This window comes from Gavia stellata, chromosome 2 (assembly GCF_030936135.1).
Source record: "Gavia stellata isolate bGavSte3 chromosome 2, bGavSte3.hap2, whole genome shotgun sequence".
Classification (NCBI taxonomy): domain Eukaryota; kingdom Metazoa; phylum Chordata; class Aves; order Gaviiformes; family Gaviidae; genus Gavia; species Gavia stellata.
The window spans coordinates 64298106-64324677 of NC_082595.1; the positions used below are offsets into that span (position 1 = coordinate 64298106).

General features: G+C 37.4%; 1 protein-coding gene across 3 annotated transcripts in view; it reads left to right on the forward strand.

Moving 5' to 3' along the window:
* The first annotated feature begins 902 nt into the window (after positions 1 to 902).
* HACE1 (HECT domain and ankyrin repeat containing E3 ubiquitin protein ligase 1) overlaps positions 903 to 26572 on the forward strand; it is a 53140-nt gene continuing 27470 nt past the window's right edge. Inside the window, exons 1-11 of one of the 3 annotated variants that reach the window (XM_059827754.1) lie at positions 903 to 994; positions 5507 to 5561; positions 6748 to 6837; positions 8614 to 8718; positions 10080 to 10155; positions 10440 to 10571; positions 11751 to 11833; positions 14264 to 14360; positions 16633 to 16734; positions 19180 to 19286; positions 23102 to 23252. In XM_059827754.1, the coding sequence (XP_059683737.1) occupies positions 919 to 994; positions 5507 to 5561; positions 6748 to 6837; positions 8614 to 8718; positions 10080 to 10155; positions 10440 to 10571; positions 11751 to 11833; positions 14264 to 14360; positions 16633 to 16734; positions 19180 to 19286; positions 23102 to 23252 (1074 nt within the window). In that variant the 5' untranslated portion in view covers positions 903 to 918. The remainder of the gene's footprint in view (positions 995 to 5506; positions 5562 to 6747; positions 6838 to 8613; positions 8719 to 10079; positions 10156 to 10439; positions 10572 to 11750; positions 11834 to 14263; positions 14361 to 16632; positions 16735 to 19179; positions 19287 to 23101; positions 23253 to 26572) is intronic. The other 2 variants (XM_059827761.1, XM_059827769.1) reach the window with 2 other exon arrangements.

Below are 26572 nucleotides of genomic sequence, written 5' to 3' on the forward strand. Positions count from 1 at the left end.
CAGCTGATTTGAGAGCACCTAACTGATCTTTACTTAGCCTAGGCTCAGAGTGTAATAAATTCTCCTTGGATTCAAGTGCTTCATCTGCTTTGTTGCAGTTGGGACTGACAACTGAAACAAAAAAAGATGACAAATAATTTGTGAACATTTGTTCTTTGCGTCACATGTCTTACTCTATGTATTATTGTTATTATTAAATGCTGCTTGTATTTTTTAGGTTACAGCTCCTAAATCTTTCTTTTCCTGCATTTTTTCACTCACACTTTTCATCCTTGCTACATGCTTCCTTCTTTGTTTTCAGTAACCCCTCAGGTTTAAAGCTGAGAGTTTGGCTGGCAAGAACCCATTTTCTCCCAGCCTAGGGCTTCTCTGATCAACGCTGCAGCCTGGCTGCAATTTCAGGGCAAGGATTGCAGCAGAGGTGCCCCATCCTGCTCGGGCACGTTTGCCAGGCTCCATTACCTCCTGCAGCTCTGGGGAAACGCAGGGCCCTAGGCCACACTGGCACGGTCAGTCAGAAGAGGTGATTTCAAAAAGCAGCAATTTTTTTTCCAAAACTGTAACAAGCAGATGCTTAAATATCCGTATTCCACAGGTATTGAAAAGTTATCCCCCCCACCCCTCTTCTTTTGTCCCCTAGGAAAAAAAGTAAACCGGGCGAGCGCCGCCTCCCCGCTACCAGCGCGGCCTCCGGGCAGCTTGCGACTCCCCTCCCCCGGGTTCCGCCCCCCGCGCATGCGCGCAGCCCTCCGGCCTCTGAGCATGTGTAGAGGGTCACGGGCCGGCGGCGGCCTGGGGTGGCTTGGTACCGCAACGGCCGCGATGGGCTGAGGGGAGAGGCGGCAGCGGCGGCAGCAGGAGCAGCAGCGGGAGGTGTCAGCGGCGGGGGTCGGCGGCTCCAGGCTGGGCGCCCCGAGGATGGAGAGAGCCATGGAGCAGCTCAACCGGCTGACGAGGTCCCTGCGCCGCGCCCGCACCGTGGAGCTGCCGGACGGTGAGAGAGGGGCGGCAGGGCGGCGGTCTGCTCCAGGGCCGCGGCGGCCTCCCCGGCCCGGTGGGGTTGAGCTGAGCCGGGGGCCTTTGCGTAAGCCCCGCCCGGCGAGGCGACTCGGGAGAGTGGAAACCAGTTCCCTCCCTCCGCTTCCGAGCGGCTTTTTTAGTTGTAGTCGTGATCACAACAACAGCAGCGACTGCCCCGTCCTCTTTCTTTCCCCGGTGTCTCGCCGCCGGAGGACGGCGGTGTCTGTCACAGGGCGCGGGTTGCCCCTGTTCGCTGTTGCCGCCCCTGGGCCCGGGCGAGCGGGTGGTGTGGGGTGCTGGACCCTCTTCTTATTCCGTTTTAAATCCTTCGTTAGGTGTTTCGTCGGTGGCACACAAGTGATGGCAAATCTTTGTTGATTTATTTTTTTTTGTTATAGTGCTGAATTTTGTTCGAAAAGGCATTGTAAGTCACTGTCACCGGTCACAGCCTAATTTTTTTGCTCTACACTACTTCTCATGGGTCTTAGCCACCCGATATGGGGATGGACTTGAACTTACAGTTTCAGGCTCTTATGGCAAGTAGTTTAGTGTTCCAGGCAGGTCCAGCTTTTGAGAAGAATACCCCTGCAAAAGCTTTTGGATATGCAAAAGTTTCTGTTCTTGTGACTCATGTGCTGTTGCTGTACTTTCTTCAGGGTTTATTTTTAGGGATGAGTTTTTGGCTGTATGTCTGCCAGCTTTCATCTCTGGTGGTGGAGGAATGGGAGTAATACTCTGCTTTCTCTGTGTTCCCTGTTCGGACTTCCTGGCTGCTGCACATGGACTTTCCCCTACGCTGAGCTGCTACAGCCTTTCCTTATTGTCACCTGTCAACAGTGTCAGTGTCTGCCAGTGCAGTTGCTCATAAATGTCACAAAAAGACAGACAAGATTCAGATGCTGCTTCTTGTAAGCTCTTGAATGGCAGCGGTGAAAACTGATGTAATGCTGGTAATGTAAGCTCAAACTTACAGAAATAATGTAGTAGCACTGGTTTAACTAATTGATGATGGTAATATGAATAATGTTTAGCACAACCTATGCTGGTTGGAGCTGCTTTAAATTTACTCCAGTATTAGTGTTGGCAATGTCATTCTGAATTTGAGTTCAGCTGTTTTCTCTATCTTGAGCATTATTATCCTACACTTCAGAGGTAATTATGTCTGTGGTAGTGCAAGTGTAAGCCCTGTGACCTCTGGAACAAGTACTTCTCTTGCCCTGTAGTGCAGGAGGAATGTCAATCCTATGTATTCTCTAAGAATTACATGAAACAAATCACAGCTGGACTGAAATAAGGAGATAAATGGACTTCAGGCACTGAAGTCTCAAATTACATTCCAAGAAAACCTCCATTCAATGGCCATCTAACTTTGGGTACATCTTAGCTCATTACAGATATTCTTTCTTGACCTTGGTGTTCCCTAGGTTGATGTAGGCCTGCCCAAACTCTTCTTGAGAAGCAGGTTTGGGTTGTAGTGTTTTGCTCTAAACATGTACTGACAGGATCAGCTTAGAAAATGCCACCACCGGTATAGTATGGCATGCAGTTTGGTGGCTTCTTGTGTGCTGTGTCTGGCCTCTTGAATTATGATTTTTTTTTTTTTCCCCACGTACATTTGAATAGCTTTAATTTGAAAGATATATAATTTACCTCTCTGTCCTTAAACTAAGACTCATAATACTCTCTTAGGAACTAGAGATTTGTGTTTGAACTTCCTTATGCTGAAGAAGGCACTAAATCCAGGTATTTAACTTCCTTTCCATGTGCTGTAGCCATTAGGGTATTATATGGATGGTGCTGACACTTCTTTAAGATTGTGATCTCTGCCAAATTCAAGCCAATATCTCTTATGAAATAAACTAATAAGTATCTTGTCAGGGCAGGATTCTAGATGATGAATTTTAAGTGATTTTTTTTTAAAGCAAGCATTAACACCTGAGTCCAGTGCCAGTGAATACCGTGAGCTGACCTTGCCAATAGGAAATAGTATTGGGTTTTTTATTGCTCTTCTGAAGTATCCTTCAGCCTGCATTTTCTAGGCACTTAAGAGTTTGACATAAATTTCTGGATTCTACTGTTAAGGCTCAGTGCCTGAAAACTAGGTCTTGCAGCCCAAAGCCGTAGGTTTTAGGCCCTTTCTTGGCTCTGAGTCTACATTCTGGGTGCTTTTTTTGTCTTTAGATATTCATGACTTGAAATGCAAGCAAGTTAGATAACAAATAAGTTCTGTAAGTGTGTGAGGCATATAATGCTTTTTCTCTCCCTGCTGTCATGTACTTTCACTTTAAGTCAATAGGAGTTTGTTTATGAATAGGGATAATATTTACCAAAAATAGGCACAAAAGCTCCTTAGTCCCACACCCTTTTAATTATTTCCCAGAAAAACTCTGGGAAAATCTGCATATGCTCCACAGTGTAGATTCTGTTAACAGAATAGCAGAGGCCTTCATGTTTTGTAACTATACCATAAACACCTTTTATGGCCCAGCTACACTCATATTTAACTATTGTCTTTCTAGATGGCTATACTTGCAATATAGTTAAATTTAATTAGGATCAGTATTAAGCATTTCAGTTAAGTGTGCCAGTATGTTTAAAGCTTTTTTTTTTTGTCTCTTCTCTTTAATAGGGCATGTGAGAATACGTAAGGATGTCATGCTCAGATTTAGTTGGCATTCTCAAGTTCTGTTTTTTGTTTCAGTTGGAGAGCTTTATCTTCCTGCCAAGAGATCTGTGGAACAGAGCTCAAGCGAGAAATTTTTTTTCATTTGTATATACTGGGAGCTAATCATGGATACATTTTTAAAAAGTGATCAAATCTTTTCCACAATTGATATCTTTATTTAACATCTATTTAATTTTATTTCAAGGACTCTGCCTCTGTGTGTGTTCCCTCCCACCTGCCGCCCACTCCCCCCGCAGTCAAATTCTAGGGCTGGGTGTTGGGGATGGAGTTATCTGATGCCCATAGAGCTCTGCTGTAAGGAACAATCTGTAGACAGTTCAAACTCTTGAAGTTGGTGATAGTTAGAAGTACTCTCTGCAGCTTTGAAATGTCATTTGGTGTTTTGAGAGGCTTGTGTCTCTTCCACCATACATTCACTGTAAGCAACATTGATTTTTTATTTTTTATAAATAACAGAATTAATGTGATTTGAATATGACTTACCTCTTTTCAGTATTCAAAAGTAATAATAGATTAGCATTGCTTCTTTCTTTTGTTAGCTACAGACAGACTGCTTCAAGTAGTGGGTAGCAGCACTAATCTTGGAGCAGTGTAGAATAATAATGAATAGTATAGGTGCAGCATGATAAGGGCTTCTCTGACTTCACTTGATAACTCTGAAGAATTTGTTGTTTAATATTTTGTAAATGTCAGCTCACTTACCTAGTGGAAGTAGTGAACGTATAGAAGCATGGTATGTAAAAGGTATGAGAAGCTATACTTGTTTGGGTCTGGTTTAATTCTTCCTGTTCTGATTGCTTTTTAACTTTGGTATTTGGATCAATTAAGATGATGACGAAAAAGTTCAAAATAAGTGTTACGAGAACAATCCCATATTTCCATATCCTGGAACTATATACCTGGGTTCTCAGAAAGTGTAGTCCCTCCTGTCGTAAGCCGGCATCTACATGAAAAGTCTGTGGAGATTGTACTCCCAACAATGGATAGTTTGCGTCAAGCTAGAAAATATAATAATTATACATCATTAATTATAATGTACAATGAGTATTCTTAATAATTATTATATATTAAAGCCTTTTAAGTTTTGTCAAATTCATCCTTTAAAAATAATATATTACTCCAGAAAGTCTGTAAGTGACCGAAGAGGCACATCATACCCATACAGTGTGCTGGTGTGTGCAGCAGTGGTACTGGCAGAGACTGTATAGCTGAATGTCAGTCTGTTCCCACCATTGACTTGGATTTTTGTGTTCTGGCCTTTTTTCTTTGCCTTCAAACATGGAATATGAACTGATTAGAAATTGAAATTTATTGCATTCAGGTATTCAAGTTTAGAGGCAAAAATGAATAGTTATGGAGTAGTTTAGTTTAAAGAAATCACTTTTACAAAATCATAGGCATCAGGACTATGGAAGTCACCTTGGAACACAGGAAATTTCCTTCTTTTTAAAATATTTTTTTTTTTGGTCAATGCACATTTCTTAAATACTTTGACTTAATGAACAGAATTGTCAGGTTAAAGAAATTGATGCTCCATTGAAAATTCTGTGATTACTACTTTATAAAAGAAAAAAGCCGCATTGAAATTTCATGTATTGCAATCCTGTTAATTACATCTTTTGTCTAAGTACGGTGGCTTTTTCTTTATAATGAAACTTTAGATAACTTGTATATAACCTGTGTAAAAAGAATGATCTGTTGAACAACGGACACTGCAAAAGGTAAATAAGTGTTGCTAGATGAATTTATTTTACAGAAAATATTTTTTTGCGATAATGGAGTAATTTAATTTCTTCACAGATAATGAAACTGCTGTTTATACGCTAATGCCGATGGTTATGGCTGACCAGCACAGGTGAGAGCTTCTTTAAATTTCCTTTTTTTTTTAAGGTCCGAAAAACCAGCATGTTTGCTAGAGTTGTAGCTGCTAGAGCACTCTCAGGAGTTCTGCTGCTGAGTTGCTGAGATAGTCACTGACTGTGTGCATCCCAGCATATTGTTACCTGAGACCTGTTTTATTTTGTGCTGTAGACTGGAGCTGGGATTTGTTCTGTTGATACGCATAAAGAAATTTGTCCTAGGGTAAGAACAAAAGCATTGTTTTGTAACTGGGTTGTAGCTCTGAGTGTGTATTTATTGATGATATAAAAGCTTTTAGTCTCATTAGATGTCTCAAAGACATGGAATAAGAGTTGGACAATGAGATTGATACTTCTGGGATTCCTTAGATGAGCAGCTGTTTCTCTTACCCAGTTGTCCTCAAAGTGTTTGGGGGCTGTATAGTGCCAGCTAACTGGTGCTACCTTCCGCTGAGTTTTGTAGGCAAGCAGGTAGTAATTCGTACTGAGACTGTAAACTGTTAATCTAATCAGGATAAACATTTGTTCTCCTACATAATATCTTGTTGATACTGTATGCAAGGGTTTTAAATTATGTGATCAGCTCATTACTGGAGGTTGAAATCACCAGTTCACTTGCAGTTTTGCCTATTTTGAAATATTTAATCTTAATTAATATTTTATCTCCACTAATTCATTAGGGCTTGAAGGGTCCTATTTAAATTTCTTATCCTATTGGCATAGCATGTGTCCTTCTACTTCATCATGATGATTTCACGTACCAATCTTCCTTCTGAACTTTGCCTGTGTTTGGGAAAGCTGCTGGATATCTGGCTAGGGTGTCTGTGTTGAGATAAGGAAGAAAATGGGAATTTATTGTTTTACAAACCACAGCTATTAATATGCTTGTTTTCCATATTTGTAAAGAAGTGACTTGGCCATCTGGTGTAATTCTCACTAGTTTACATTTGAAACAGTTGCCCAGTGTCACACTTCATTTATTAGGTACAAGTAAGAAGTGAAAGAGTAGAGGTACTGTTAATATGTAGATGCTTGAAAGCTGTTGGATCTCTTGTTCAGGAATTTGTTGGGGGGAAAAGAAATAGTGATCCAGTAACAGAGTACTTGTGTACAAGTTGCAGTATATACTTTGCTTGGATATTGTGAGCTATTTTTAAAGTAAAATTATATTTCTGTTTGAAGGTCTGTCTCAGAGCTGCTATCAAATTCAAAATTTGATGTGAATTATGCATTTGGACGTGTGAAGAGAAGTTTGCTTCATATTGCAGCAAAGTAAGACTTACTTGAGTCCAGTCCAGAAGTTAACAATGAAAGTATTGCCACAAATCTAAGGCACCAATGTAAGCTGGAAAACTCTGTAGTATCAGTTAACATTTTGTTTTTACACTTCTTTTTTGTATTTTGTTTGTTCCTTTAGCAATGTGCCTGCCTCATTGAGAGGACAGGTTTTACACATGTTATCAAATGGCTTTCCAGATTCTAGTGAAGGAAGTCTTGGTGGATACATTTTCCCTTTCTGTGAAGTCTCAGTCTGTGAAGAAATGTAGCCATTATGTGTATCCTGTATAGCTGGATTGCTCTTGCCTTTGTAGATTTAGAAAAACCTTGTCTGCAGGTGCTGCTTGTTTTTAAAGTATTCTAAAACAGTGGGAGGCACTTGGATGTTCATTGGGAACCAGCTGTTCCAAAGTACTTTTATGACCGTAACTGAAGGGGATATAACTTGCCCACTCATTTCTGATAATTTTTTGTATCCTGGATAAAGGACTTAAGTGCAAATTTCAACTCCGTGACCTAGATTATTTATTATTTTTGTAGCTCTTCAGCGGGGATAAATCTATATTGCCAAGAAACAGCCAGATTAACATAACCTTAATAGAAATAGTTTTTGAAATGGCCTTTCAGGAAACTAAACTTTAAACTTATGAATGAATGTTCTATATTTGGGTCCCATTTTAAATATTGTGAAAGTTCTTAGATTTAAACTGTTAAAAAAAAGTAAAAATAAAAGAACTAGTAGTAGTATTGCATATAAATAGCAGGTATTTGGGCACAATTAAGGTAGAATTTCCAGCTTTCTAAGCAGACTGTTTTAGAAATATGTTTCCCAAACATTCCACCTCAGAATTACATGATGCTTATATAAAATTTACTTAAGAAAGTACTTAAAAAAAATGCAAGCAAATTTTTAGCATACATCTTAGAAGTATCTTTGAAAAGCTGTATTTATTGATCATAAACCCCAAGAAATTGTGTTACACTTAGTTTCTAGATTCTCTTTTATCTAGGCTAGTTGTTACGTCATTAAGAGTTGTGGAGATGCTATTTTTGCAATTTATTGTACAGCTGGCTTTCAGTTTCTTTGGGTTGTTACGTAGCAGTTCTGACATTGGGAAGACTAATAACAATAGATAGATTGTGATGGATACAAAAATACTGTATGTTTATCCTCCTGAAGAGTTCAGGAGTAAGATAAACATAATGTGAAGTTTGTGTTCTTGGTGACATTGATTGTCCTGAAGAGCTTCTATATTATGAAAAGTAATGGGAGTTACAGATGCAAAACAAATAGCAAAGAAATATTTGTATGAGTTTTAGATTTTTTCTGACATTTAAACTTTTAAACATAACTTCCAGACACTGAAGCGTAACAAAAAAAAGATATTGGAATTGTTGTTTAATGGAAAATTCAGTCCTGTGAATAGATTAAAGATGAGGTAGGTGAGAGCAAATAAGCAAAACATTTTCAACACTTTATATTTTAAACAATTGGCAGTCATAAAGATTCACTGTTGGGTTTTAAAGTCACTAAAATCACATAGAAGGCTAGAACCTCTTTATTAGTACAAGTTATCATCAGTCAGTTCTTACTGCATTTAAGTGTGTTTCCTTTAGCTTTGTGTAACTTGAAGTGTAAAACCAGTTTTGTGTTAAGATTTTTCTACTGAATGTAATCTGTACATAGTATTGCTGTTGTCTTTATGTCAGTATAGATTTGGTTTGTAAATATCTTTGTTACAGTTTTTCCCTTCCTTATTTTGTTCTTAGCTGTGGATCAGTTGAATGCCTTGTTCTATTACTAAAAAAAGGGGCAAATCCAAACTATCAGGACATTTCAGGATGCACACCTCTCCATCTAGCAGCAAGGAATGGGTAAGAAAAAAGTTTTTTAAACTTCTAAAAAGGTTTTGTGCATAATGCACTTGAGCTGACATGTTCTGTAATATTTTTGCATAGTTCAAACAAAGTACTTTGGTTTTCACTTTTGAAAACAGGGATGGCACACTTACAGGGAACGTGGAGATTAAAGTTGATACTTTGAATATTCGGAAAATAATTTTATATGAACTAGGAAGTAATGTCTGAAGTGCCAATTTCTGTGCCAGTCATTTTAGTGTTTTCTGTTAAGCAGGAGCTTCATGATTCTTACAACAGTGATCGAACAAGGGATGAATTCACCTTCCAGTTAGCTAAAGTAAGAAAAGATTTCGAATAGGACACTGGAGGGTTTGGAAGGGTTCGGAGGTTTCAGATTTTTCTCAGATAGTGTCTCCAAGGGATTTTTTACTACAAGGGAAGTAATACAAAGTTTGCCTGCACAATATTAGGAGAGGGAGGAAGAAAACACCAAAACAGTGAGCAAGCATTTTTTTTTAAGATCTTATCTCTTGAATTGTAGTATGTGCAAACACACAGCTGATAATGGTAATGTCTTTTTCTTTTTCGAGCATGTATGTGTTACAGTAACTGAATTGTATCAAGGCTGGTACTTCAAATGAGGAGGAGGTAGTATTTAGTGGCTTTTAGGTATGTGGGAGGAGTATTTGTAGGAGAAGGGAAAAAGAAGCAGCCAAGTGGTACATGATGAAATGCAGAAATACACGCAGGAGACAGTTATGTGGAAAGGAGGTGTGAGGAAGGTGTGAGAGATTCCAAATAAAAAGGAAAAGTAAAAATAAACTCTTAAGGGTAAAGCACTTAGATCATTAGCATTAAAAGACCAAACAAAACATGAAGTAGGAAAAACACCACTACTTCCATTAAGGCAGTTACTGTACTTAGCAAAGATTTACATAGTGTTACAATGAGCGTCTGATTAAATAATGACTTAGTGGTGTCCTGTAAATGTGTTCACTGAAGTGTACAGGTGATGATGAACTTCATGGATTTCCATTAGCTGAACTCTGGTTTCTTGTCTTGAGAGCATAGTTCATGCTGAGCTGAAGCTGTTAGAGTGGTAGTTAAGTACTTCTACATTTTCCACACAAACATTCAGCTACACAACTATGTTTTTAGCCCTGTGCTTCATATACTACACTTGCACTGTATGAGTCTCTGGTGCTACTGATGATCACTCTCTTTTTCATGTGCTCAGTACCATACTCCTTATAAAGTAAAACTATGTGCTATGGTTTGAACAATGATGAATTAGAGTGAGTGGAGCTCGAAGAAGACACTTGGTCTCCGTAAATTATTTTCCCTGGCTGGGTTTTAATGTGTTCTTTTGTTTATAGCCAGAAGAAATGTATGAGCAAGCTGCTGGAATACAGTGCGGATGTCAACATTTGTAATAATGAAGGCTTGACTGCAGTAAGTGCTATTTATTCTCATGGTGCTTTTAAAATGAATGAAGAATTTGAAGATTCTCATTTCTTAAGCTTCTGCTGTCTTACATGTAAATAAACAAAACTGCTGTGTGTCCAGTGCCCTTAAGAATGAAAAGATGTGATCAAAGTACCTAAGCATATGATATTGTTGTTCAAAGCTTCTCTGTGTGAAAATGTTGACAACAGTACAGCCAGGTTTAAAATCATATTTATGAAGTACTTATGTAATTGCTAAAGGAAACATATATCTCATCATTTTGTACTTAGATTCATTGGTTGGCTGTCAACGGACGAACAGAATTGCTTCATGATCTTGTTCAGCATGTCAGTAATGTAGATGTTGAAGATGCAATGGGACAGACAGCACTTCATGTAGCTTGTCAAAACGGACACAAGACAGTAAGTTTCTAAATTTTATTACCAGGTTGGATTTGTGAAGAATTGGGTAAAGCCTCAGTGGTGTTGTGTGTGTTTTTTTTATAAACTTCAAGCTAGTCATGCACATGATGATGTTTAGAAGTGTGAAGAACTCTACTGTTTGTCTTAGTATTGACTGCATACACTTCCATGGGGATAACTAATTTATTGTTGTGGAAATGATTGATCTCAGTGTTTATGGGAGTTTAAGTGACTTACTGTATACTGTTCAGCTGTTCTGTAGTACTATTAGTGCCTTGCTGATTGCGCGTTTTGATAATGTTAAACATTTGAAAATGTTCTTCCTTACTTTTTAGTATGTGTTTGATTCATAATTGTACCAGCTATTATGTGCTTTTGAAATCTGAAATGATACTCATTTGCTGTGAATAAAAAATGAACACAGGGTTGGGTCAGTTAGATATTTAACATTAGAAGTAAACAAGTTCACATAGACTCTTTTATTGATCTGTGTGAATATTTCTTAGACCTGGCCTTGCATTAGGGCTGACTGTTTACTCTTAGAGTGCTGGTCTGGAGGCTTTATTTGAACTGCATTACAGCCATGTAGAGTAATGATCTTGAATTATACAGGTTGTCTCCAGGACTATTTACTGTTCAAAAAAAATTATCTTTCTACCCACATCCTTTCTGTTGTCATTGTTAGAGCTCAACTTTGGAAGACCAGGTTCTGAGAAACTGTTATCTGTAGACTTATCTACTTTATGTGACTGGAATATAGCAAAAGTTGTTTGAGAATCTGCTTAATGTTTTTATATTTTAGAATTTGCTTACATATTTCTTCTAGTGTGTGTTTAAAACTTCGGCTTGTGATAAGGCTGTTTATGGCTGTCACTAACTTGAGGTTTAGTTCTCTAAAAAGTGTCATTTTCCTTTTTAAATGGCTTGTAGTTCCAGGGGTCTTTGGGATTATCTGGAGTTCAATAAAAGGCATTCTTGTTAAAATGGGAAGTGCAAGGAAGCTTTATGAGCTCTGACAACCATGATTTTCCATATAGTGTTTAGGAATTTTGGTTTTGAGATTGATTATTGAAAATTAAATCCTTCAGTGTAATTAGACATGCATGACACTAAAGAGTTGCAAGCCAACAGACTTTTCTATTGCTCTTCTTCTAATGCTGGTATTTTCTTCTGTTCTAGACGGTGCAGTGTTTGCTAGACAGCGGTGCAGATATAAACAGGCCAAATGTGTCAGGGGCAACTCCGCTCTATTTTGCTTGCAGGTATATATTCTTAACTTTTGAATACTGTGCTAAAAGTGAAATTGATTTTTTTTTTTTTCTCCCCTTCTGCAATAACAATGATTAGAAAGCACAAAACTTATGAAACAAAAAGCTGACTGGTATTTAATCTTGCCTCCTGTTTGAATGTAGTTTGGTGACTCCATCTAAATACTTACCTTAGTACTGCAGGCTTATATACTTCTTTCTAACAGACATGTTAAACACACAGCTGTGCATGTTCTAGCATGAGTCATAAATCAATGACTGCTGAACTTTTTTTCTGAAAAAATGAGATCTATCAATTTAGATTATTTTGAGTAAACGAAAAATGCAGCCTTTTATAAGGTAAGTTTAACTATTCTTTAATGTACCTTATGGTATTACAGTGTATGTGAAATGTGCATATATGCCTTAAAGTTATAGTGTTGAATTGAAATTATATTGTTGCTTTGATCAGTTCTGTTTTCTTCATGGTTTAGTTTTATTTCAAAACTAATCACATATGATAAATGACCTTTTGTTTTAATTGGAGCATTTCTGCTATTTGGTAGAACATTTACAATTTTATAATCCCTGTGTTTTGGTTACAGGTTAAATAGTTCACCTATGATTAAATGTTAATATAAACAAAAAGAGAAATGGACTGACCTGTTGGCCTTCCAAGAGTTATGTTGTGGGAGCCCTGGTCTCTGGAGCTCTGGAGCTAGTGTATGTTAACTTCTTGGCAGATGAGAAGAAGGGAAGTGGAGAATAAATAGCTGCTAGCTAATTGAATGCCTTGGTGCTTGATTAAGGGACTTGTATTGGCATCCACTTTAAAAGAAGTAAGCAACTTGCTTCAGCTTGGAGGTTTTCCATGAGAAGGGAATTCGTTGCAAGTACAGAGGTGATGTTCCTTTAGAAGTTAACAATTGGAGCAGCTGGCAGGGTAGAATGAGCAGGGTGCATAGCGGAAGTCAACATCTCCTTGTCAGAAATGCCAGTTGGTGGTGCTGCCACCCAGGAAGAAAGGTTGTAGGTCCCTGATGACAGGGAGAGCGGGATGTGGTAGCAGTGGCTGGTGATGGCTGGAGAAAGGGTATTGATGCTCAAAGTCTGACTCTGAAACCCGTGGTTTTTTCAAGGTGTTGGGTTGTGTACTTAGTATAGAGAATTACAGTGAAGAGGTCCTTCAGGTATGCCTTTCTGAGGTAGGCCCTTCTGATCTCCTTTCTGAGATCTGGTAGCTGACTCTGTTTGTTTGCACTGGGGCAAAGTCTGGTACGTTAGATTAATCTGTTGGTTTCCTGGGCTGGAAGGGAATGGAAGAGGAGAACTCATCTGGGAACTATTGAGAGACCAGTGAAGCTACCTCTTGCCCCTCAGCTGTTGTCGCTTTTCCTGTGCCCTTCCTGAACTGTTAATGCAGGCAGCCTTGGTGTGTTCCAGGACAGCGAATAGTCATATACATTTGTGTAAAGGGCACACTGCAAACTAACTTGTGATCTAAAACTTCATTGGAAAACTTGTATCCGTAACCTTAATTGCTGTGTCTTTTGTATCAGTCTTTCATTTCACCCTTTAAATACTTCTGTATTACATTTGTCAATATACACACTAAATATTGGTGAAGGCAATAGTCAACTAGTCTTTCAATGTGTTTTTAATGAAGTCAACATCTAATCACTGGTACCCAATTTCTCATTTTCCTTAGGAGAAAGGGTTTTGGAAAGTATATGCTTTAGGTGTTGAGGGATATAAATAATCTTTGGTCTTATTTTTTTCTAGGCAGTGGTGGCCTGTTGGAATAGTTGTTTGTGACGTTCTTGAGTCCTGTACAACCTATAAAGAGTTGAGTGAGACTGTGAAATAAACTCTGAATGGAAAAGTAAAACTCATCACTCTTCACATTTAAAGGCTAGGCAAAACATTCACATGTATTGGTTAAAATAAATTAGAGCCAAGAGTGATGTATTGAACTCTTGTGCAAAAAAGATGTTTATGAATAAAAAAAAAATCTTACTAATATTTTACTGATAGTTAAAGCACAATTAGATTTTTTTTTTCCCCCCCGAAATCTGGTAGGAGTGAGCAAAGAACTCGGTGAAGAAAACTTTCTCTGTGAAGTAAGTTAGGGTGTGAATTGAGAAAGAGCTCATACATACTTATGAGGCTAGGCTAAGATGAATCATCTGAATGATGAGGGTGACTCCAGCTTGATAAATGGGCCATACCTAACTTTGCGTTGTGCTTCTGTAGTGGCCTTGAAAGGTAGTAGAATTTAAGTGGCATTATCTTCCACCCTCTGTTTCTGCTTAGTTTCATACCATAATTATTTGTTTTCTCCTAGGTTACATAGGTTTTGTTTGTTAGATGCAATAAAGTCAGATTTATCACTCATAGTAGAGCGTAAGTGCTGTATAACTCTCTTTCTTCTCTTCTTTTGAATAGCCATGGTCAGAGAGACACTGCACAAATTCTTTTGATGAGAGGAGCCAAATATTTACCAGACAAAAATGGTGTTACTCCACTGGATCTCTGTGTACAGGTATTAAGTTAGCAACTCTCTTTTTCTGTGAACTTCTGTCGCTTACTACAGTGTCACCTGATCAGTGTTATCTTTTTTTATTGTTAAGGCTTATGAAAGATAGTAGTCCTTTGGTGAAACAGAAATGCAAAAATAATTTTTTTGCAATTAAACTGATCCTGTAGGCAGGTTCCCAATTTGAACCCTTTGCAAAAGTCTTTAACATCTTTCTTTAAAGACTTTGCAAGATTGGAGTTCATGAGAAACAGAGTTTGCAGAACTCCAGTTGACTAGAAAGTTTGGGAAGCCTTGGTGTAATGGTAATAGACTCTGTTTAGGTGCTTAACTGTTAACAAGAGGTAAAGGCATGAAGAAAGGAGTGGTGGGTGTTATTTTTATCTCAACTATTAGGTTTTCTTTTTTCTTGAAGAGATATTACTGATAAAAACAAACAAAACTTACATGGTGCTGACTGTTACTTTTCAAAGGTATTCCAGATACTAGAAAACTGTGAACTGGAGGCTAAAAAAAAAAAAAAATCACTGCACTTAGTGGACATCACACTACCTTGCTGCATGTCATTAGTTTGGCAGGATAAAGTTGAAATGTTCAAATCTTTTGCTGTCCTAGCAGATTATTTTAATCTCAAGTTAATTAATTTCTGAAGATTCCTCATGTGCCTAAGACCTGCAGTTGCAGTAGCTGTGTGTATGTGGTAGAGACTGCTGCCTGCAGTACCTGTGGGATATTTTTGGAATGTTTAACTCTGAAAAATTTATTTCATAGACTATCTGTGGAAGGTCTTGATCAAGTTAGGTTACTTACAGCATTTCTTTTTGCATATAAGAAACCGTTTTAAGTCCTCAGCTCTGGTTGCTCAGAAGTGCCAGATCACTGTGCTGTCTCACTACTGACTCAACTGTGAAGCTCAGATTTTTTTTTCTTTTCTTTATTATGGCAAAATGACTTACCATTACCATAAAACCACATGGAGTCTAGTCAATTTTGAGACTTTCTGCAGCCACAGACCTGTAAGACAGTATACCAGCATGTACTTAATGGTACTATTCTTAGTTTTTATGATTAGTGTTTCGAATGTCTGCTTCAGTCTCCAGTTTTACAATCCCTAGGGCACCACTTTACACATCAAAATTCTGTCAACTTTTTTTAGGTGTGAGTAGTGACACCTAGTGTTTGCTCTTTTGTAGTGATGATCTTAAGGTGTTTGAGATCATCTAGTTTACAAGTTCATGATACTAAGTAAAAAAGGAGAAAACAAAGTATTTTCTTTCCTTTTCCATCAAGGGTTTTATGCTTTACTTACAGGTTTGCTTTTCAGAGTAGATACCATGTCGGCAAGAAGAATCTATAATTTCAGCCTTCTAAAAACATGTATTACCTTGATTTTGATGAGCTGAATTTCATTAATTCTTGTGGATTCTGTGTGGTTTTAATTTTAATACTTAATTTCTTGGCACCAGGAACAATTAAATGAATCTGTTTTAATGAATCTGTTATTACAGAAGTGAGTTATAAACTGTCACAAAAAGAGAAGGAGTCTCTGGAGTTGCAGCATTTAATACATTATGTTGTCATCTTTCCAGTGTAGAATTTGCGTATTCAGGTGTTAGGTGCCTGCTTAAAAATGCAAGTATGTTAAATAAGAGTTGATACAAATATACCACAAATTCAAATTTTGTTCTTTCCAAAAAGCATTTTTCTCAAAAGGTCGTGAAGTTAGTCAAGCTGTTGATCTAAGGCACAAGTGGAATCATACTTGTGTATTGATTTTGAAGTTGAATAACCCTTTCATGAGTTTATCCTATGTCTTCCTTTAACAAGTCAGATTTGTGCCTTGTGAGCCTTTAGGAAAATATTTGTTTTGAAGGTTTAGATCCTGGGTGTGATTAGGTAGACATGTGTCATCTATCAGCAATGGGAAGAGAAGCTAAATATTGCACTATTTTTAATCTGTGGTAAATTGTTAGATGAAGTGTTGTTCAAATGTAACTTTGGCTTTCTAAGTAGGAAAGTGTTTCAAAAACCAGAAGAAAGGGAACAGATATATGTGAGCCGATATACTGAAAGAATTTGATTCTGTCTTCTCCCGAAAGTTTTGGGATATCTAATTTTGGTACAGTTTAGTTTAGGATTAGATTTCTCCATTCAGCATGAGTTAAAAAAAAAATAATAAAAATTGTAATCCTCAGTAGATTTTAATGCCTATAATAGTATAAACCCCAATTCTAATATTTCTTTTAATTAAAATGGTTTTTGAACTATTGCTTTTTAGGGTGGTTATGGAGAGACTTGTGAAGTCTTAATACAATACCATCCTCGACTTTTCCAGACAATAATTCAAATGACGCAGAATGAAGATCTACGGGAAAACATGGTAATACAGTATTATGTGTTTTGTAGTTACTGATCTGTCTGTGTTGTGGAGATCTGATTGCTTCCTATGAGTGTCCTGATTAGAAGACACTACCAGCAGTTGACTGTCAATGCCACAGTAGTTGACCACTATGTACTTTTCTTTCCCCCATGGCAAATGTACAGTCTTCACATAGTTTTAAACACAAGAATTTGGGATTAAATGTAGGGTCTATTTTGATTTAGTGTTCTAACTTTGCATATTTAGCAAAGTGATGTAGACAGTGTAAGAATTGAAAGAGCAGACTTGTTGCAAGCTTCAATACAAAGGTGCTGGTAGAGCATTCCATATGTACGAATTACTTTGTGTAACGGGACCTATTTTCTTTCATTTAGTGTTTATCTGCAGATATCCATTCTAGGATGTGTCTCGAGGCTTGAATCATCTAGAATGAACTTGAACATTTGGAGTATGAGCACTCATCTGTATGAAGTTGCCTTGTACAATTAGAGTGTAAAAGATTGCAGCTGCAATTTCATTTGTTTATTATTGCTGTAGATGAAACTATTCTGCTCCTTTCTCAGTGGTTCTTCTATACCTTCTTTCTTGTATTATTGTCAGGTAGTGCAATCTAAAGCAAAGAAAAAGCAAGGAAAAGAATTTTTGATTCTTGATTGTGTAGGGGGAAGGAAGCATGGGGTGCTTTTTTCCCCTTCCAAATCTAGCTAACTGTGGGTTTTTAATATATTGTTTGCTTGAAAATAACTGAAAAAATTTTTACAGACTGTAAATTTAAAACAAAAAGAAGAAATAATAGATTTAGTAAGGTATTGGCTGCCACTTCACTAAAATTGGTTTGCTAGATTTTTGAAGTTTTTGTTGTTCTCTGTAATCCCATTACTTCCACTACAAAACTGAGGATTTATAAGTCTATATAGAAACAGTGTTTACATTTCTGAGACAGGGTTGAGTTTTACAAAGTAAAATGAGAGAGGTGAGAATTCTCAAAATGTATGTTAGAAGCATGGGGAGATGCTGTAGATGTTTTCAAATAAAAGAGGAGGTTAAAGAACTAAAACCATGGAATAAAAAGACTTTCTACAGAAAGGTAAATGGCAAAGCATATTATCGTATATTGTGGAAGTGAAGACAGTGAGAAAAATGAGTGTTTGGTCTGTCTGTTTGAGTAATGGTGGAGGTGTGTGCAAAACCAAGATCTGAATGAGAGGGTATGCAAAATATATTAGATAATACATGGTATAGTTACGCTTCATTGCCGAAATGGAAGCATATTTTAAGTGTAGTTTTCTATGGCCAAGTCTGAGCTGTTCTGCCCAAAGTCTTGGATAATGACCAGTTCATGTTATCTGAAAGTGATGACATGAAGAGACTGGATGTATGTTAGAAGTCAGGGCTCACATTTTAAATGTTCTTGACAGACTGCAGGGAGAAAGGTATTGCCTTAGCTATTTGTAGCTAGAGATTCAACTGAACCTTGAGAAAAACTTTCACATAGTCAAGGATAGTGAAGTATTAGACGAGATCAGTTAGTGAAGCTGCAGGACTTCAGAGTAGAAGACATCTGAAAACCAGTCAGGCAAATTGGGCAAGGCAGTTTGGATTGCAGGTACAAGTGCTCCTGCCTTGGAGCAGAGTGTTGGACTAGAGGACCTTTGAGATTCCTTTTCCTTCCACCTTTCTACAGGAGAAGGTGAGAAGGATTACTGAACTTTTTGAAAGTGAGAGGCAAGGAAGTAAATGAGGATACAATAGGAATGCATGAAGAGCAGTGCCACTGAAGAGTTAGTTTATCTGCAAAACAATGTCTAGGCTAGAGAGAAGTGTAGAACAAAGGAGTTGAAGACAGGGCAGTGTCTGCGTGTTTGCAACATCTAGTCTTTGTGAGCCGAGTGATGGTATTAGCAAGAAAAAGGACAATTTTGAGAAGAGGGTAATCATAACAATTATTGATTAGCAGGGTATGACTTCTTATCCAAGGAAGGACATTCAGTATCTTGAGCAAAAATGAAGTGAGAGCAAACTCTAGGATCCAAGGTTCATTTACACTGTGTCATAAACTAACCGAGGAGTGAACTGGTGAGACAGGTGGATTATGAAACTCAAAATATACTTTTAGCTTTCAGAAGTTGAAAGCATATCCCTCTAATTTTTCAGATAAAAAGAAGTTGTTCTTATGAATTAATAATATATGGTTAAGCATTCAGCGTTCATAGCATTCTATGATATCATATATCCTGTAGTACATACATTGACACTAGCATACATACCTTTTCAGTGATCTTTGTAAATTATAATGAAAAGTTAACTGAAGTTAGATTAGACGTTGGACAATATAGACATACGTTAATATTGCTAGATATTAATGCTTGGGTGATAATGTTCTAAATTAAATGTTGATCTGACGCTCCATGACACTATGCAATTTCTTTTGTTTTAATATATCAGTTGCGGCAAGTTCTGGAACACTTGTCTCAGCAGAGCGAAAGCCAGTATCTTAAAATCCTAACAAGTCTTGCTGAAGTTGCTACAACAAATGGTCACAAACTGCTTAGGTAAGTGTGAGAGGATCGTAAGTAGGTTGATAAGCTACCTGATAGTTAGTGCTGATTAGTAGTTTTAATGATCTAAACTGTCTGATGCTGGGCACGTGCTGGAGTAGCTGGATCTCAAATCTGATTCTGTATGACAGTGGCTGTCTAGATCACTGTCTTGACAAGGACTTCAGGAGGGAAAGTTGGTGTCTTTGAAGCTTGAGTTGCAGAGAAGTGTATTTTTTGTTTGGTTAGTTTGGCTATGTCAGCTCTAGGAAGGGAAGCTTTTTAGCCAACTATCAATCATTCCTTTTTTTCCCCCCCCTCTCCTTTTTTCTTCTCTTCCACATCTTTACTTTTCTGCATGCTTTCTTAGTATGTTTGAAGAGAGTTTTGTTACTTCAGACACTTGTCTCATGTTTGCTGGCTCTGATTGCCTTCCATGGCTACTAATATATATGAGACCAAAAATTTAATCTACCAGTGTGCCCTCTCAGCAGTGCAAGAAGCGATTACTTGGGGAAACACATAAAATAGGCAAGCATATTTTCCTAGTATCTTTCCTAGGTTTTGTGGCATCTGTTTGAGGGAGTTCGTGCAAAACACCTGAACTGTAATCTGTTGGAACACCAGTAACGCTACTGTTTTCAAAAGCTAGCAGAATTTGCTCTAACCTTTATGCTTTACTAGAAGCTAAGAAAATCTTTACTGAAAGAAGTCAAGAGCCTGAAAGCATGAGTGGAAGTTCCTTACTAACATATTCTGGATGGCTTTTTGGAGAAGAGAGGTTGAAGAGTGTTCTGTAACCGGAGAGGCCTGTCAGATAGGTTGTAGAGGAATAAGACTTTGAATGCTGCTTTTCAACTGGGGCCAGGGCACAAGGAGTCCATCAGTTAGGTGGAGACTAAATAATATATTCTTAGTTCTAGGTGGTTTTTTTTTTTCTTTCTTCCTCATCAGTCATGTTAAGTTTGGATGGAGCTTGTAGATAGCAGGTCAGAACTCCTAGACAATGCTAGGAAATTCACGACACCATTAATCACAGTCTTGTTCTGATGGGCGTTCACCTTGATGAATGAGCATAAAAGACTTAAACCCCTCAAATGTTTGGGGTTATAGTGCATAGACATGTTAATGACATTTTGTTTCTGCAAACATAACTTTTTGAAGAACTTAAGCTGCTGTTCAGCTTCAGTGTGTAATCAACTTAATGTGTAACACGTTTGTTTCGTCTCCAGACTTTGTTAGAGCCCATAGATCTCCTACAAACAAACTGTGATAAAGTGTAAAACCATTCTGCAGGAAAGGGTTTCAAACTTGCTTTGTATGGGGACATTATCAGAAGTTGTGGTAGCTGGATTAGATCATATGAAACAGTATTTGTTTCTATTTCAGTATCCAGAGATAAATTAAACTGATTGTGTGTTTAGATTTGATTTATTACTGTTACTGCTCCCCTGTATTGAGCAATGCTCCCTCAGTATGTCTGTAGAAACAGTATCTATGTGCCTGTACTGTCTCTGAATTTGAGCCAGTATGTACTCCTGTACTGCTGCATGTGGGTTGACTAGCAGAGGCTGAAGACAAGTTGGAAGCTTTGCATTGCGTTGGATGAGCAGGCATTTCTAGAGATACCTGTACTTAGGGTGTCCTGTGGGTTCTTGCTGGCCCACTTGTCTTTGGTACTTTATACTTTGTAATACGTCACAAGGGGAATGGAATTATTTTCTTTTTCTATTACAAGATACAGTTTCACAAAAACTGTGTGTCTGTTCTCTCCAATTCTGTTCCCTGTTTGAGGCTTCAATCTCTGCTTCGACTAAGTATTTCTCAGTTGCTTTATTATTAATATAACGAGGATGAAGGTAGTACTTGGTGAATATAGACTCTCTGAGCTTGGGCCTCTTTCCTGTCTCTTGTCCTTCCACAAATAGTATGTAAAATGCACTCTGTAAACGAAAACCTCCAATAATGATACTCTTGCATGGCAGAACTAGTATCATCACTGTTAATTTCCTGGGTGCTGACCTGCAGCCTGTTGCTGTTGGGTTTGTTTGTTGTTTAGTTCAAAAGTGTCTAAAGTTGTTTTTTGTAATGCTTCTAGCAGATAGCCAGGAGTGCCACCAAGCTTCTGCCTGAGGACTTCTGCTTTGAATACCAGGAAGGAGCCTGTTCAGTTAGGATTACCTCCATCACTTATTTCCTCTTTCCAAGAAATAATTGCAGTGTGACACGATTTGGTCTTGGTGGTGCAGATTGGGCCTAGCTGAGTGTTTACAAACATGCTAGTAAAAGCTTCAGTAAACTATTAAAAGCACTTTAAGGTTTTCCTATATATATGGGTCCTCTTCCTGGAGAGCAGGAGATTTAAACTGAAATCTCACCAAGAAAACACTGCTGCTGAGGGATGATAAACCTCAATTGAATTTTTTTTTTTTTTTCAATACCTAAGTTAGCTTCTTGAGTTAGCTTCTTCTATTCATAGATTCTTTTGGTATATAAGCAAAGATTTTACAAATGCTAATTTGTGGCTGTGACCAGAACTTCTGGTAATATAATCACAGTCTGCTAGTCAGGGGATTTTTTTCACCTGGTTAAAAACTTAACATTCCTACTGTTGTACTGTTTACTCTTTGTGTTCCTTTCTTATCTCCATTTACTGAAAACTTCTCTGGTTAAAGTCTAGATTGTGACAAGAAAGTTGTACTTTGTATATCAGTTTGGTAAAATTCTTAGTATGTGGCTTTTTAAAATTAACACCTCACTGGCAGTCGTTAAAATGTAGTGCTGAAAATAAATTGGTCTTTTGCTTTTACCTATGCCATAGGGAGAGTGAGGTCATGGTGAAGGTACTGTGGTGTTACAAATAGCTATGTTTCAGATTTGTGAATTAACAGCTTATTAATTGTATCAGAGGTTTACAGCATCCTCTAAGATGTCAGTTTTCTGGTGTATACTGATCTTACAGTTAGAAAGCATGCTTTTAAGTTGCAAGTACTTTAAAGATAGAATTGGATATGTGCTCACTTATATTTATAAGCGAATAGAGTTCAGTAGAAAAAGTTTTAATTTCTTGCAATTTTTATTATGTGTTCAAGACAGAAGAATTCTTACTACTCGGGGTTTAAGGAAAAAAAAAACAAGTTGAATTTGGAGAATGTTCTGCTTGTGCTTGAACTCATGAATATCTCATATTCTACACTATTGGTACAGAGTTCAGTGTTGGGCAGTTCAGTTAAGAAGACATAAAACTTTAAATATATTTATTGGATAAATAAATAACAGTGGTGCTTTTGTGTAGTTTCACTTAGGTGATGTTTCTCTTGAGTAGAAATAGTGGCGTCTTTACCCTCTTGATCCCTTGTCTGATTGACGTAGTTAATGGGCATTTAGGATAATAGCTAGGTGAGGATGGGCTGTGGCAGTATATCTGATTAGTCAGTATGCTTTTACCATTGGATGATACCTTTTCTGGATTGAAAAACATTTTCATCTGGATATCCCAATTTGTTTCATACGTTGAGATCCATTGTAGTAAGTTGTATTTCTTACCAGCGGTTCATAAGAAGTGTACATGTACGTAAAAACAAATGAAGTATTTTGCAAGATCTGGAATTTGCTGTTCTGATTTCACTTCTAGTTAAAATTACAGTGCTTATATTTGACTTTTGGGGCTGGTGCAGGAAATGAAAGTTAAAATTCACTAGGGTTTAAAGCTTAGGGTGTGGTTCCCCCCCCCATGTGTGTCAGACCCTACCATTAGATTGCTTACTCCTTAATGTACTAAATTGTTTCATCTAGGAAAAGAAACTTAAATATTCCATTTTTTCCCCCAGCTTGTCAAGTAATTATGAAGCGCAAATGAAGAGTCTCTTAAGGATCGTGAGGATATTTTGCCATGTCTTTCGCATTGGCCCATCCTCTCCCAGTAATGGAAATGACATGGGCTACAATGGAAATAAAACTCCAAGAAGTCAGGTGTTCAAGGTCAGAAAAGTATATGATGTTGTTAGGAAGATAGACGTTAAAGAGATGAATTTCACAAAGCATGCATTCATTAATCAGACATCTCATGAACAGGAAGTAAGTTTGGTTGATGTCCCTATCCCTTCTTAAGTTAAGCCTACCTTTTTCCTTCTCCTTATTGCTTTTTTTCCACTGGATTCATTTAATCACTGATGCACATCTCATTTTATGATTTCTGTTTATCTCTTATTTAATACATTGTTTATTAGATGTTGAAGCTTTAGTTACCGTCTGCTTTTGGTAAACTTCATTTTTATTTCTGTTATGTTATTAAAAGTGTAGTAATCTCAAAATGTGGTAATATTAATAGATTGTATTAATGTAATTTCAAAATGATATTTGGAGATTCATTGGGTGTTCTGATTATTCAGTTTTATCCAGCTTCACAAGATAAAAGGAAATAATTGAATTCTTAATCTGTTCATTGTTTTCACTGTGACCATGAAGTTTTTTCCCAAGTTGTTCTTGAATTTTATTATTAAATGCTTTGAAACATACCAGCTTTCTACTACCTTTGCAAGGTTATTGATTTATAGCTGTTTTCAAACACTTGCTTTAGGTACTTGCCATTTAGATGATTAATTTCTGAAGGGTTTTTTTATACTTGTTGGTTGAGGAATCCCTCTGTAGAAAATCATAGCTTCCCTTTCAGTAAAGCAGTCCTTGTTTCCTGCATGCTGCTCAATCTGCATTGGATATGTAACTGACATACTATTCAGAACACCTAAATAATAAGAGCTGACGGGTAGTCTCTTTCTTGCCCCCTGTCTTCCTGCATACTCTTACACAACACAGTTCATATCATCAAATTTAGATGCCAATAATTACATGAGAATTTTCCTTAACCCTCACATTTCTTCCAGACTGTTGTGAAAACAATATTTTGAAATTACTGTATTTATTTGATGATACGTGTTCATCAGGTTACTTCTAATAACTTTTAAGACAGAACTACACTCATAAGGTCATGAAAGATGATACTCTTAATTCCAGCTACATTTAGTTAAGTAGCTCAGTTTTTGTTTAAATTTCTTCTTTTGGAAAGAAGGAAAGCATTAGACTATTTAAAAAACAAGCACAAATGTTCGTTTTTCTGATAGCAAAATAGTTTTAATAAGAAATCTATTTATATAATGAATATAAAACTAGCGCTTGATACTGTGCGCGAGATACAATGTGTTGTACAGCATGCAATGTAATAATTGTCCTTTAGAGTTGTTCACTAAAATATATTGAGCTAGATTGGAAGGAAGTGAAGGAAATTGTATTTCAGCAGAGTCACTTATCTGTCTGCCCAAACTACTTTGTATGCTGAAAGAATTGTTTCTCAATTTAGTATGGAGTTAAGTCTTGTGCAGTAGACTTACATTACACAACTGTCATGGTTGTCCCAGAAAATATCAATGATTCCTAATTGTGTTTAAACAACATTTATGTTTTTTAATAAATGAGCAAAATATATACTACTGTTGCATTAGCTAACAAAACAAGAATTTCAGGATGATTTTAAAATTATTATTGCTGTTATTTAGAATTCTTTATTTTCGAACTATTAAAACTGAGGCAGCCCTTCATTAGGGCCACTATTGTGTCCATGATATTTTTAAGGTTGATTTAAATTTCAAACCCCAAAATACAAAACTGCTGATGAGAACTTATGCTCGTTTGGGGAATGGGGCTCACAGGTCTGGCAACACTGAAGTCATCTTTGGTTGTGGTTGGATTAGCCTGTTCTTCCCTGAATTTACAGTAACTCGGTAGTGGGAGATTAGACATAGTGCTGAATTAATTGGGTGACTTCCTGTTCTCTCTTGTTCCTACCTGACCTTTCCTTTTTCGTCCTTTCCTGAAAACGTGCTTATGATGGTCCCTTTCACCTTTTGGGAGGGGGGGAAAAAGCGCACTATATCTCTAGATTGTTACAATGGTAAGGAGGCTACTTGAAGACCTGGCAGTTGTATGTCGTCTTTGGTAGCAGTATTTGCATGTGGGACATGCAAGTCAGTGACAAAGAAATCCTTTTCTGGTTTCTGTTTTATCTGAGTTTTCTTGAATATAGGCTGTGTAACTGTTTAGTACAGACTATTAAGGAAACCACAGAGGTTGCTGCTCCAAAGTGGGAGTTAAATCTGTATTAAAAAAGTCCACATGGAACTTAAAGATCTTAAATTTGAGATCCATACTGAATATTTTAGAGGAAAGTAGCTTTAAATTAGAATTTGCTGTCGCTCTTGAAAATCAGTTGTGGGGATAAATGTTGTAGATAATTTGAATTTTGATACAGGTTTTATGGAGAAAAACAACTCTCTCAGATTGCTGTTTCATGTCCCATGTAAGGTCCTTAGTACTTTCCAGAGCACAAGAAAGAGATGCAGGTCACCACCCACTTCTCTGAATGCTGTTTATTTGAGTGAGTGAAGACCTCTATGTCTGTCTGTACTATATAGGAAGCTAATCTGTTGTTCAATACTGTCTTCTTTCAAGAACGGACCTAGAAACTTTTATCTGGGGAGGACTGAGGGTATCAGTGGCAGGAGTTCTGTTTTGTGGTACCCTTGTGGGGTGTGTGGAGGAACATTATCAGGCCTTATTGCATGGTATAAGGGATTGTTTCCTTTCCTTCTGAATGTGCTCCCATTAGGTCCAAATAGATCTGTACCTGATGACCTTTAAAGATGTACGTCATAACTCCTTTTAAAAAGCTGGTGCAAAAACCTATTTTATCCAGTATAAGAAATGAAGGAAAATTTTCTGCTGACTTTTTCTTAATGCTGTGTTAAAGTTTTCTGTATCGGTATACTGATTGAAAGTATTTTGAAGAGTTGTCACTGTAATCTAGCTTGGAGGGGATTGAAAATGTGAGTATATCTTGATCTGAGGCTACTGAGGAATGTTGTTGCTTGACAAGGACAAGAAAATCACAGGGCCATCCTTGCTTTACTGAAGTTCTCTGTATGTAATTCATTACAGGCCTGGTCAATTCAGGCCTATCCAAATGCTTTAAAGTGGGAAATACTGGCTAATTAAGACACATTCTTGTATTGACCTTGCAAGAAACAAAATAGTCATTGAATTTCATCACCCAATCTTGAAACAAGCTACTGCTAAGTCAAATGAGATCTTACCAGTGAGAAACTTTATGAATAGTAATTTTGACCAGGTCTGCATTCTTTACTTTTTCATGTATTGCTCTTGCAATTGCTGTTCAGTGTGGTCACAAGTTAGGGAAACTAGCTGCAAAATTTCCCTGTCTAGTTGAACAAAGTTGGGAAGCCCATAAC